The sequence below is a fragment of the Polyodon spathula genome, chromosome 25 (genome assembly GCF_017654505.1).
Source record: "Polyodon spathula isolate WHYD16114869_AA chromosome 25, ASM1765450v1, whole genome shotgun sequence".
Lineage (NCBI taxonomy): Eukaryota > Metazoa > Chordata > Actinopteri > Acipenseriformes > Polyodontidae > Polyodon > Polyodon spathula.
In genome coordinates this window covers 19678811-19689777 of record NC_054558.1, presented here as the reverse complement: position 1 = coordinate 19689777, position 10967 = coordinate 19678811, and the positions used below count along the sequence as shown (strand labels likewise).

At 42.6% G+C, this 10967-nt stretch overlaps 1 protein-coding gene across 1 annotated transcript; it reads right to left on the bottom strand.

Moving 5' to 3' along the window:
* Nucleotides 1-3294: 3294 nt before the first annotated feature.
* On the bottom strand, nucleotides 3295-10471 carry LOC121300258 (histone-lysine N-methyltransferase SETD1B-like). Its single transcript, XM_041228758.1, has 7 exons — nucleotides 8722-10471; nucleotides 8412-8566; nucleotides 7939-8037; nucleotides 7407-7677; nucleotides 5852-5973; nucleotides 3904-5106; nucleotides 3295-3390 (listed from the first exon to the last, which is right to left on the bottom strand). The coding sequence occupies exons 1-7, from the start codon at nucleotides 8780-8782 to the stop codon at nucleotides 3295-3297; spliced, it is 2007 nt and encodes a 668-aa protein (XP_041084692.1). The 5' UTR covers nucleotides 8783-10471.
* Nucleotides 10472-10967: the final 496 nt, after the last annotated feature.

The following is a 10967-nucleotide window of genomic DNA, read 5'->3' as shown; positions in this document are numbered from 1 at the left end:
CTTGCGCAGAAACGTTTCCAAAGCTTATTCCCCTAGTCAATGACTAGCGCGAAAGATCCATGTTATTATTAACTGCTCTGGGTAACAATGAACAAGAGAGTCTGGGCTAGGTTCCAAACTATTGCACTGGAGAAGAAAGGCTCTTCCAAACCCCAAGAGCAAGTATGGTTCACGGCAGGATAGATAGATATAATATATATATATATATATATATATATATATATTATATATATATATATATATATATATATATATATATATATAATATATTTTCAAGGTGTTTCACAGACATATTGACTTTGCATCTACACCCAGAACCAACCCACCAAATCAGCAGGTCAATGCAATGCTCCCAGGGGCTGCTGTTTTAAAAACTGTGTGTGTATATATTAGGCCGAGATGTTTGAAGTTCAGCTGTTGGTCTGCTTGGCAATTTAATCCATGTCTTATGTACTGGAGACATCAAACTAATCTTGAAAAAGCTTTTCACATTTTTTCTTTGAAGTTCAGAATATACTATATACGCATCCAGATTATTGCAATGTTGCTTGGCACAGTGCATACTGCTCTAGTAGACTGGCCTGTATGGTATAACAACCTTCAAAAGGAATTCATTTGCACAATGCTCTGCCCAAGCAAGGACTGTATCTGGGTGCATGTATCCTGACCTGAAGCACTAGTGATCTGGTATAAGCAGTTCAGTAGCTGCCTGGAGAGAGCACTGAAGACTCTGATCCCTGCAGGGATACTTGAGATCTGAAGACAATGAGCATGCAGGCATCTTCCGCTCAACAATCAGCTAATAAACATGAGCTAAAAAAACACAAGGCTCTTAGAACGGTTATCTACTTGCCATTATAAAAAATACAAAGCAATACCGCAATAATGAAATTAAAAAAATAATCATAACACAACTGCAGTGATATATCCAGTCACATACCGAGGATCATTATTCATCTTGGGGAGTTGCTACCAAAGTAATTTCACTGGCAAAAATGAAGCGGTTCTCTACATGCAATTCAATAACTTTTGTAGCAATTCCCCAGTTTGTTATTACTGATCCAGGACATCTGGAGAACAACAATAATACAATTGTGAAAAGAAAAAACAAAACAAAAGAAAGCTGACCACCAACCGTACTGAGAGACTAACTGAATAAAAATGCAGTCCTTTGTTTTTACCTATGTAGTAATTTATAGTAATAAACCCTGGGGAAGTACAGGCGACACGCTGCCGCCCCCTGTCGCGGGAGACGAGAGGAGCTCTAAAACACTGAATGCAGACGAGCCCGGCTCTTTTGCATTGTGGTTAAGGTGTTCACTTCCAGGGTGCAGGGTCTATAGTTTGTACCCTGCCTCTGCCCTGCTGCATTGGAATTCTCCCTGGCTTCAGTGTTTTAAACATCAGTGTGCAGTGTACATATGCAACATTTACTACTGCAGAGCAATTCCACTTTTACAGCCATCTTACTGCAGCGACACAGAGGGAAGCTTCTCTTTTGTTGTTGTGAAACTCTTGACGCAGCAGAAAAGGGGGGGTTTCTCTTTCATCCACTGTGAGTCAGCCTGAACACAGGGCACTCTCGGTGTCAGTACAAGCACAGACCCCTTCGAACAATGAGCCATTAGCATCCCAAACAGAGCAGAGCTCAATCCTCACTGCACTCAACTGCTGACAAGTCACTTTCTTTCAATTAACCCTCTCCTGCTTCGTTTGCTGTGATCACAGCCTGTGGTGAACCCCGGTGACAAGTTCTGGAATGCTCACCAGCAAAATCAATGCCTATTACTGCTAGCACAGCTGGAGTGTTGACAGCCTTATATATTCCTATTGCTATCAGGGGGATTGTCTTCTGCAGCAGGTTGCATGCATATATTAAAGGATAATGAAGTAATAATGCATTTCAAACTAGCTTTGTGACATTACTGTCATATCCTTTGCATCCAGACTCTAGCCAAAGACACTGACAATAGGCTTCCCATACCGCTTAATGTCTTGCGTGAATCACCTTCTGTTAATTTGGATAAATATTACTAGCTCTGTGTAACAAGCAGAATTGTAATTGGCAGGAAATCTGTTGCACAGTGTCGGTCTGGGCATCGAGCCATGCTAATCTTTGTACAGTGGTAAGGGAAATAAAAATAATGAAATGAAGTACGAAATCTCTTTCTGTGCAGATGTGTTAGGCAAATCAAGTGAAAGCAACGCTAGGAGTAAACATGTGGCCATGGAAACAGCTCTCGAAAATGGAGGCTGTTTTTTACTTTGAAACTGTCTGAGGCTTTCATAACCGCTGCTTTCTAATCGTGAACGACCTGAGAATTGAAAGTGAGACTGGAGACGATCTTTCCCCTCAGTAATCCGCTCTTCCTCTGCCAGTTCCTCTCCCTCGCTGTTTTCACTCTGCTTACAGAAGACAGGCCTCAGACCTTTATCCACAGCCTGTTTTCTACACCAGTGTGTTTTGCCAAACAGGCAAAGTGAATTACTTCCCCTGCTTACAAAGAAACTAAATTGAGACACCCCTAACAAAAAAAAAACAGGAGCGATTAACATTATCCCAGAAGGACTCATATTTTAACAGTTTAACTACATTTTGCAATTTCAAATTTGATTTGAACTACTTTTACTGAATCAACCAATTTTTCACGGTCTGCTATCCAGCGTTCTGGGTCTGTCTCTAAAGAGCACTGTACAGTGGTGCAAGTCTCTTCTGCCTACAAGACAGCGGAAATAGAAAAGGTACAGCCTGATTCGGTTAAAGGCCTAGGCAGTTTATATTCTCCAGCAGGTGCATTTCACACCTTTGCCGTTCACTTTCACACCTGCAGGTTTGGTATTGGGTGACTAGCAATGGAATGACATTTTTATTCAAGTGGTTTATTCCATTAATCAGTGATTCTATTAACATTTTTCACTGTAATTTTGAAAAATAACTATCTCCCTGTATCAAATACTTTTACAAACTGTACATGTGCCGTTAGTCCCAACAACCGGAGCACTAAACTAACAAGGAAGAAAAATTGCAGTCGCCAAGCCACACCCCGAGAATTGAAAGATCTGCTATCCAGGTCCCCAGCAGAGCTTATTCAAAGTTGGTTGGATTTTTGAAGAGTATTTCATTCTGAAATCAACAAACTGCATTTTAAACTCTTTGAATTTGATAACTGTAAACTGATGAAAAGGAGACGCTTTCTGCCTCCTGTCCCTACTGTACAAAGTGTCGTATTTAACCAAGTGAACGATTTATTTATTTCTTTATTTTTTTAATCAGCTAAAGTAACGTCTTTTAACCTAATTGTAAACCCGATGGACCTGTTTGAATGACATGGGAGTATTCACAGGGGGGTTGGTATCTGATTGGGAGGCCACAGTGGTTTTGATCTGCACCTGGAACACAGTGATCAGTACAATTGTTTAAATCAGATACGGTTTTACTGCGCTGGCTGCATTTCCTGCAATGGGATGTGTAGAGGCCCCCTGCCTGTTTCCCCTCGCTCATTACTTTTACTGCAGTCAAGCAGCAACAGCAGCAACACAAGGTTAACGTTTCTCCCCCTGAGAAGCTTTACCTCTGGATTGCAAACAAAGGATTTACAGCCTGTCTTTGGTTAGACAGAAACCGACCAGCCAACCTTCACTGCATGTCTTAAAAAAAGAAAAAGTCAATTTATCCCAGCATTTGTCTGAGCCCATGCTCTGACTTCTGACTTCTGACTTCAAATCATGAGGGAACCACCCTTCCTGGTTCCACAGAGATCTGACCCTTCCTAAGACCTGACTGGTGAAAGGAGGGTGATACAATCTGTCTCCTGGGATGAACTTAAAAGGTGTGCATGCAAAAAAAAAAAAAAAAAAAAACACACTGCCTTTCATTATATTACACATTCAGCACTGTCTTACCTCCTCCATCTTCTCAGAAGTGGGCGTCTGTTCTCCAGATACAGGCTCCTTCAGCTCCGAGGTGCCCAGCTGGTCGACGGGGGTGACGCTGGCCTCCGACACGGCTCTGGAGTTGTGAAGGAGGGCAGCTGTGCCGGGGATGGACTCGTCCTCATCCGAATCGGGCAGGGGGGTGGGGCTGATGTCTTCCAGGCCCGCGCTGGAGGGGCGCGAGACGGGGGAAGTGCCCTGGTAGCTGGGCTGTGAGTTGCTGTAAGGGGGGATGGGGGAAAGTTGAGAGGAAGAGGAGGAGACGGGGCTGCCCTCCATGCGAACCTCGTTGTCCGAATCGCGCTCGCTGAGGAAGGGCAGCTTGGTCCTCTGCTCTTTCAGGAGCATCTCGATGCGCGAATCCAGGCTGTTGTGCTGTATCTGCGACTCCAGAGTCGGGGTGCCGGGAGTCTCGCTCCTCTCGGGGGTCCGATTTACAGAGGTCGAGCTGGGCTGCTCGCCCACCAACGGGGTGTCGGGAAGGGGAGGCGTATTCGGCTTCTCCTTGACCGGTACAAAGTCAACCCTGCTGCTGCTGCCAAGAGCAAAGGGCTCTGCAGGAGGGGGGGCAGGCCTCCTGTACTCTCCTATGCTACTGGAAGTCTGTGGGAATAGCTGATCCACAGCGTGGGGGTACACAGGAGGAAGCGGGGGTGCCTGATAAGGAGAAAAGGCTGACTTGTAGTTACTCGTGTGACTGGTGGCTGGTGGGTGGGAGTAAGCTGCAGTGGGCTCTGCTGGTGGCGGATGGGGCTTGAAGTTGCTGGTGAACGAAGATGATGATGAAGAAAATGAAGAAGCATTCTGCTCTGAACTCCGGTAGGCTCCCGTCGTGTTGTGGACGTAGTGGCGCTCGGGCCGGCGGTTGTAGGCATCCTGGAATTTGGTTTCGTGCCTCCTGGGCTTGTCGGACCCGTAGTGGTACGAAGGGGTCTGCCTGCTGGAGTAGCCGGAGTCCTGTGAGAAGGGCGTCCCACTGATGCGGGGGGTGTGAGGCGTCCCCTGGGACTGCGGCGTGAACTGGCTGTAGGAGTTTGGCGTGTCCTGCCGGCTGGAGTAGGCCGTGTCCACGGAGAAGGGAGTGCTGCTGCTGGTGGGGGTGGCTGCGCTCCCCACCGACGCCGTGCTGCTCTCTGTGGACCGCTGCAGTGCAGGCTTCACGGGGTCGCTGGCCTACAGGAAGCAATGGAAAGCATGAGAGGGTACTGCACGCAGAACAAGAAAATGGAACCCTTCTTAGAACTAGATGGAAAGAAGATAAGTCATGGGAAGACATAAAGCTTGTTTGCTTATATGCAGTGCTACCTATGGAGTAGGGCAGCAGTTGCTATGAAGTTACATTTCAAAAAGCGGATCATTTTACACCCCACCGAGTAGCACGTAGCATTTTGAGCCACTGCAGGTTTTCTTGTGAGCCTTAATTGTGGCTAATTCAGCTTGCACTGAAAATGTCTTAAACTGCCATACAGTGCATTTATAAAGCACTTAACCTTTTTTCTCTAGCAATGCCTGACAGCATCTCCCGAGGCTGGTAACCAGTACTGACAAAGCTCATGGACAGACACACACAGTGGCTCTACTTTGTTTAAAGCAAAGGCTGTGCCATTCATCATGCACTAGCTTTACTCTACTGGGATTTTCACTTGAGTGTATGCAATCAAATGTTAGCACAGTGCTACACAGAGTAGATTTCAATTGCACTGTAAACTATTAATTTTTTTTATCGAAAAGCATCAAGACATTTAGTCTGTATATGAGTACCGCTGCTATGCTGGGGAAACTGCAAAAAAAACATTAAGAAATAAATGAGTAAACGGCAACAGACTCACTCTCTAAACTCTTCATCTCGTGGTACCTAAAGGCTCACGATCTTGCTAATCCATGCACTCATGGTTGGTCCCATCAGCAGAGCCCTTACCTGCGGGGGGTCACTGACACCTGGGGGAGAGTCCTCTTGGACAGGCTCGTTCCCCACAGGGAGCGTGCGAGGGGTGTAGAGTCCACTGACCAGGAGCTCGAAGTACCGCATGCGATTTTCACCTTGACAGACACAGAGAAAGCAGTCAAAGCACTTCCATCAACTCCTAAACTGCACAAGAAGGCTCCACTCCACAGCGAGGGCTGCCAGTGCCGTGGTTCGAACTATAACTGCACACTAGCGGTTCTCTTAAAACGCAACCAGGTGAGCACCCCCGAGACAGAGAGAAAAATGCTACTTCAACAACTTTCAAATGCAAAGTCCACTGTATGCCAGATCAGTCACAATCATGGAATAAGCTTACTGCAAGTTGCAAATGGGAAAATGAAAGAAATAAAACACACACAACCACACACCAAGCCATGTTCTGTCGAGACAAGGTAAGACTGACATATGCTTAAATCAAAACAAGGCTGGCGCATAATTGACGATACACTACCACAGCACCCAAGCTTTCAGACGGCATGGTTCATTATAAACTCAAATGCTGTATCTTCACTGAAGCCTGTTAAGAATCCAACTGGGAATTTATACAAAAAGAGAGAATTTTTTTTTTTTTGGGGGGGGGGGGGGGGGGGGGGGGGGGGGGGGGGGGATCCAACAAACAGAAAACTTAATTAATTTCCATAATGCAGTTTAGTGCCTTGAGGGTCCCTTTAAAAAAAAAAACTCACTGGAAACATTATAAGCATTATATTATCCCTGTACAACAGTGGCATGTTTAATATTCTTTCACAAGCACAGCCAACAATGTTGAAAAACAAAGAGGTCAACAGGAACAACTCCTTGTATTAATGTTTTCATTGAAAAGAGGCTATGGGCTTTCAATAATTGTGCAAACAGCAATTAAATTATAATGCACAAAAAAAAACAAAAAAACATTTCAGTTATGAAAAACACCAGTGCGAAATACATACTGCTATACCACCGTACTCTACCAAACACCTCTAGTCGCTAGGAAATGAGCCACTGTGTCTTTAAGAGGGCAGCCATCAATTGCTAGTATCCTGATAGCACAGCTGTAAAGTTTAAACTGGTGTGAAGCCAGAGTTGCAAGCAGGAAAACACTTGTTACATAACAAACTAACACATTTTGTTACAAACGTGTCAATATGTTGACTATTTGCTTTTATATATTTTGGATTTTTTCACCAGTAAGTGCCCTGCAAATGAACTCCACAGTTGGCAGTGAAAATGATTTACTGTGAAACAAATTCCAGATTCTGAGGAATATAGAGTTTCCACTGAACAGATACACTGTTTGAATTTGCTGTTGCTGGTTAAGTACGACGTGTAGTCACTGGTGCATTGAGCACTGTCAGAATGAGGCTATTTTGTCAACCACGGCACAACTCTACTCCTGTCTCCTAGCAACAGACAACACACTTGACTACACGTGACTTAGAGACAAGAAAAATTAAAAACGTCCGCGCAAAACTTGAACAAACTGACGGGGCTTCGGGAATTGAAAAACAGCGCGGAGCCTGCGCCTTACCTTTCGTATCCAGCTCCACGTGGATGATGTTGCCCATGACTGAAGTCTTGTGCAGGTTCTGCACGGCATCTTTCGCTCCTTTAACCGAGACAAAGAGCACTTTCGCGATGCCCAGGTGCTTCTTATTTATTGGATTGTACAAAATTTCCACTTGCTCGATCTCTCCGAATCTCTTGCACATGTCAGACAGAAAACCTTCTCTAATGTTATCGTTTAACTTCGCAAAAGTAACCTCCTTGGGCGGGACTGGTCCAACGTAACAGTCATCGATCTAAAAAACAAAACAAAACAAAAAAAAACACGACGTCACTATCTATATATACACAAAAGCGTGCTGTAAAATGTATGCAGATAATAGTACAAGTTACAGCACTATCGTTCATTTAAAAATATTAGGAAAAGTTTAAAATATATTGATACAAAAAAAAATGTTCTTTTCCCCGTCGTTATCCAAAATGTAGTTTAATATGCACGATGCTCCGGTTTGGCGTCTCATCGGGCAAGCTCACTCTAAGGGGGTGTGACAGCTTACCTTAAATTTAGGGACTGGCAGGTCCGTTTCCTTGTATTTGGTCCAAATCCGACCAATGCGGGGATCCCTCACAGAATCAACTGGTGGCATTCCTGGATTCTGCAAAAACATGGAAAAGCGTGTCGACACAGGCAGAAACAGTATCTCTGACACAAGTATTATGAAACCAGGATATATATATATATATATATATATATATATATATATATATATATATATATATATATAAAGCATGAATTTAAGATTAGTATATAATAGCGCAAATTGGAATATGTACATTTGCTTGCCTGCGAAACCGACTCCGTGCAACTGAATGGCTGTACAGTGACACTCTGATGCACCGTGTCAGCTGCTGCTGGTTCCACGCATGTTGGCTACACTGTAGTGACCGCTACGAACAATCGGCCATCTGCAACATGAAAGATGCTTCCTGTCTTATTCCGGCGGTTATTCTATAAAGTGTTTTTACTCACGGGCATGCTAAACTGTACTCCATCGTAGCGGTAGAGCTTATGCGGTCCCTTTTTCAACGCGGGGTCAATTATCAACTTGTAACTTCGCCAGTGGTGACTTCGCTTCTCTCCAGAGCCGCCGACCGGGTGGCTGTGCTCCATTCCGTTCGCCAAACCTGCGGGAGAACAAGACGAAAAACATTACAAGCTCCCCGCTGTATCCTCCGTGGCTTACAAACACGAGCGGGTCGAGAATGAGGGCTGAGAAGCTGCTCCCCTTTACTGAAATAGAGATATGAGAGAGGGGGTTAAAAAAAAAGACCCAGCTCACTTGAACTCGGCTGTTTTCTGTGCTCTTCATTTAACCTGGATCTTTCGCCAGGTCTAGACATTGTGTTGCTTATTCTAATCGTCTTTTTTTCCTACCAGAACGGCGAGACCGTTTACATTCCCCCCGACTGCATTACATGGTTTTAAAGAATCCTGCCTCCTTTTTTGCGAGCCAACACATATTGTGTGGCCCTGCTCGCCGATATACGACTCCCACAATACACCGCTATCAGCCTTTCTGCAAGCTAACCCTTCGTTCGGAATGCACATTCACCACACGCAAACCTCTCCAAAAACGCAGACGCAGCTGCGCCGCCCCTAACAAATACTGAAGAAAGGACAAAGGGATTTTAAAATACGCCCGAAAAAAAAGTATTTCGTCTTGTCTATCAATTTAAGAAAAAAAAAATGGGACTTTACGAAGCTTTGAATCTGCCGGGTACATTTACCCTACAGGCGGTGCCTCAAAACAAGATGGACAGGAGCCTCAAGTTTTGGAGACAGTAACAGTCTAACTGCATTCCCCTCTAACATGGCTTGCATTTCGGCTCTTTTTTTTTCATTCCAACATGCCCACAGTTTTTTTTTTTGCTGGGTTACAATTCACATTTTAAAACGCTAAACGTGCGTGTAGAACAGTGGCTTTCGTTTACTTATTTAAAAAACGACACTGAAATAGCCAATCAGAATGCAACTTCCATTTTGCGTAAAGTGTCTTAGTAAAACATTAGATTTTCTGTATTTGTTTTATTTTTGTAAACGTGTGATCCATTGTGATCAATGTCTGGGATTTCCCTGTGCTAGAGCAATTGGCTGGTTAAGGCAGTTGGTTCCCCCGGCCAATCAGATTGAAGCTACCATTTTGACTGGTGTTAACAGAAGCAGCCCTGAAACATCCTCTACCAGACAGCAGGAGAGGCCAAGCGCACAGGCAGCCATTATTCTGCAATGGAATCAAATGGCCATTATGGGTTTCCTTTGTTCCAAAAGGGATATTTTTTCACTTGATTTCGGCATCTCTTTATGGACTATATCAGTGTGGTATAATGTTTGCCAACATTTTAAGGATTTGTGAAGAAGGAAGATAAAAAGTTTGGATTTTCTCCCTATGATTTTTGGAATCCATCTTTGTACATAACTAGGTCAAGGCACACCCTTATCTTAGTAACAATTTGAAGTCAAATCTAGATGAATAAACTACTTCTTTTAGAATTTTGTCGTAAATCTATCTTGTTAAAGTGAAATAAAGCAATAAAGTATTGCAAATATTATTTTAAAATGCTAATTATTTGAAGTGCACACCAAAATGGCCAAATATAACAGCAATTTGTATGTAAGTTTTTTTTATGTTTACATATATTTAAGGTGAACTACATTTAAAAATGAAAAACACTAAGCCTAATTAAATTTGAGTAAGACTTTATTTTTAAAAAATCGACATTTTAAAGTTTATTTATATCTGCCCTTTCTCTGCCTCTTGTTGTCTTTTTATAGTTCCTTCATTTGCATGCACTTTGTCTCTTCATTCACGTTAATCAAACAGAATGAGATCTACTAAGGTTTCAACAAACTTTCAAGCTTTCAACAATGAAAGGGAACACGTCAACATTTTAAATGCTGAGTAATTGGCATTGTTAGTTTGTTGCCGAAATGTAGCTATTCAGACAGACAATAAACAGCCCCCTTGCAAAATATATTCTACATCACTTTGTCAAATAATATAATTTATAAACACAATGTTAAACAGTGTGATTCTAACAACTGGTTAACAGCAACTAATATCTTCAAAGCACTTTTTTTAAATATGTCAATGAAAAAGGACGAAGGCTAAAATACATCTAGATGATTATGCCTTTGAACTGAACACAAATCAAAAAAAGTCGCCTGTTATATCTATGCTTGCTTTAAAATTAATACTATCAGCTGTTATTAAGGTAAGTGGATCTATTTGACCTTGCAGCAAGGGCACGTTTTAATTTTGTAGTTAACAAATAACTATATATATATATATATATATATATATATATATATATATATATATATATATATATATATATATATATGTGTACACACACAATTATTTTTGTAGGTTAAAGCTTAAATATAGAGGAAGGGAGTTGAAAAATGGAATCTGCATAAATATTTTAGCATTGTCACGAGTTACAATACATTAAAAAAAAATACATATTTACCTTAACATTTTGCTGAAATCTTTATAAATCAGGCCTACAGGAAGAAAAAGAAACA

Bases quoted from the DNA above. Each gene is read 5' to 3' on its own strand.
- LOC121300258 (XM_041228758.1), bottom strand. From the start codon at position 8,782: ATGTCTAGACCTGGCGAAAGATCCAGGTTAAATGAAGAGCACAGAAAA. The intron at 8,567-8,721 runs GTGAGCTGGGTC...GTTCTCCCGCAG, and splicing joins CAGAAAACAGCCGAGTTCAA to GTTTGGCGAACGGAATGGAG. The intron at 5,107-5,851 runs GTAAGGGCTCTG...TGCTTCCTGTAG, and splicing joins GTGTCAGTGACCCCCCGCAG to GCCAGCGACCCCGTGAAGCC.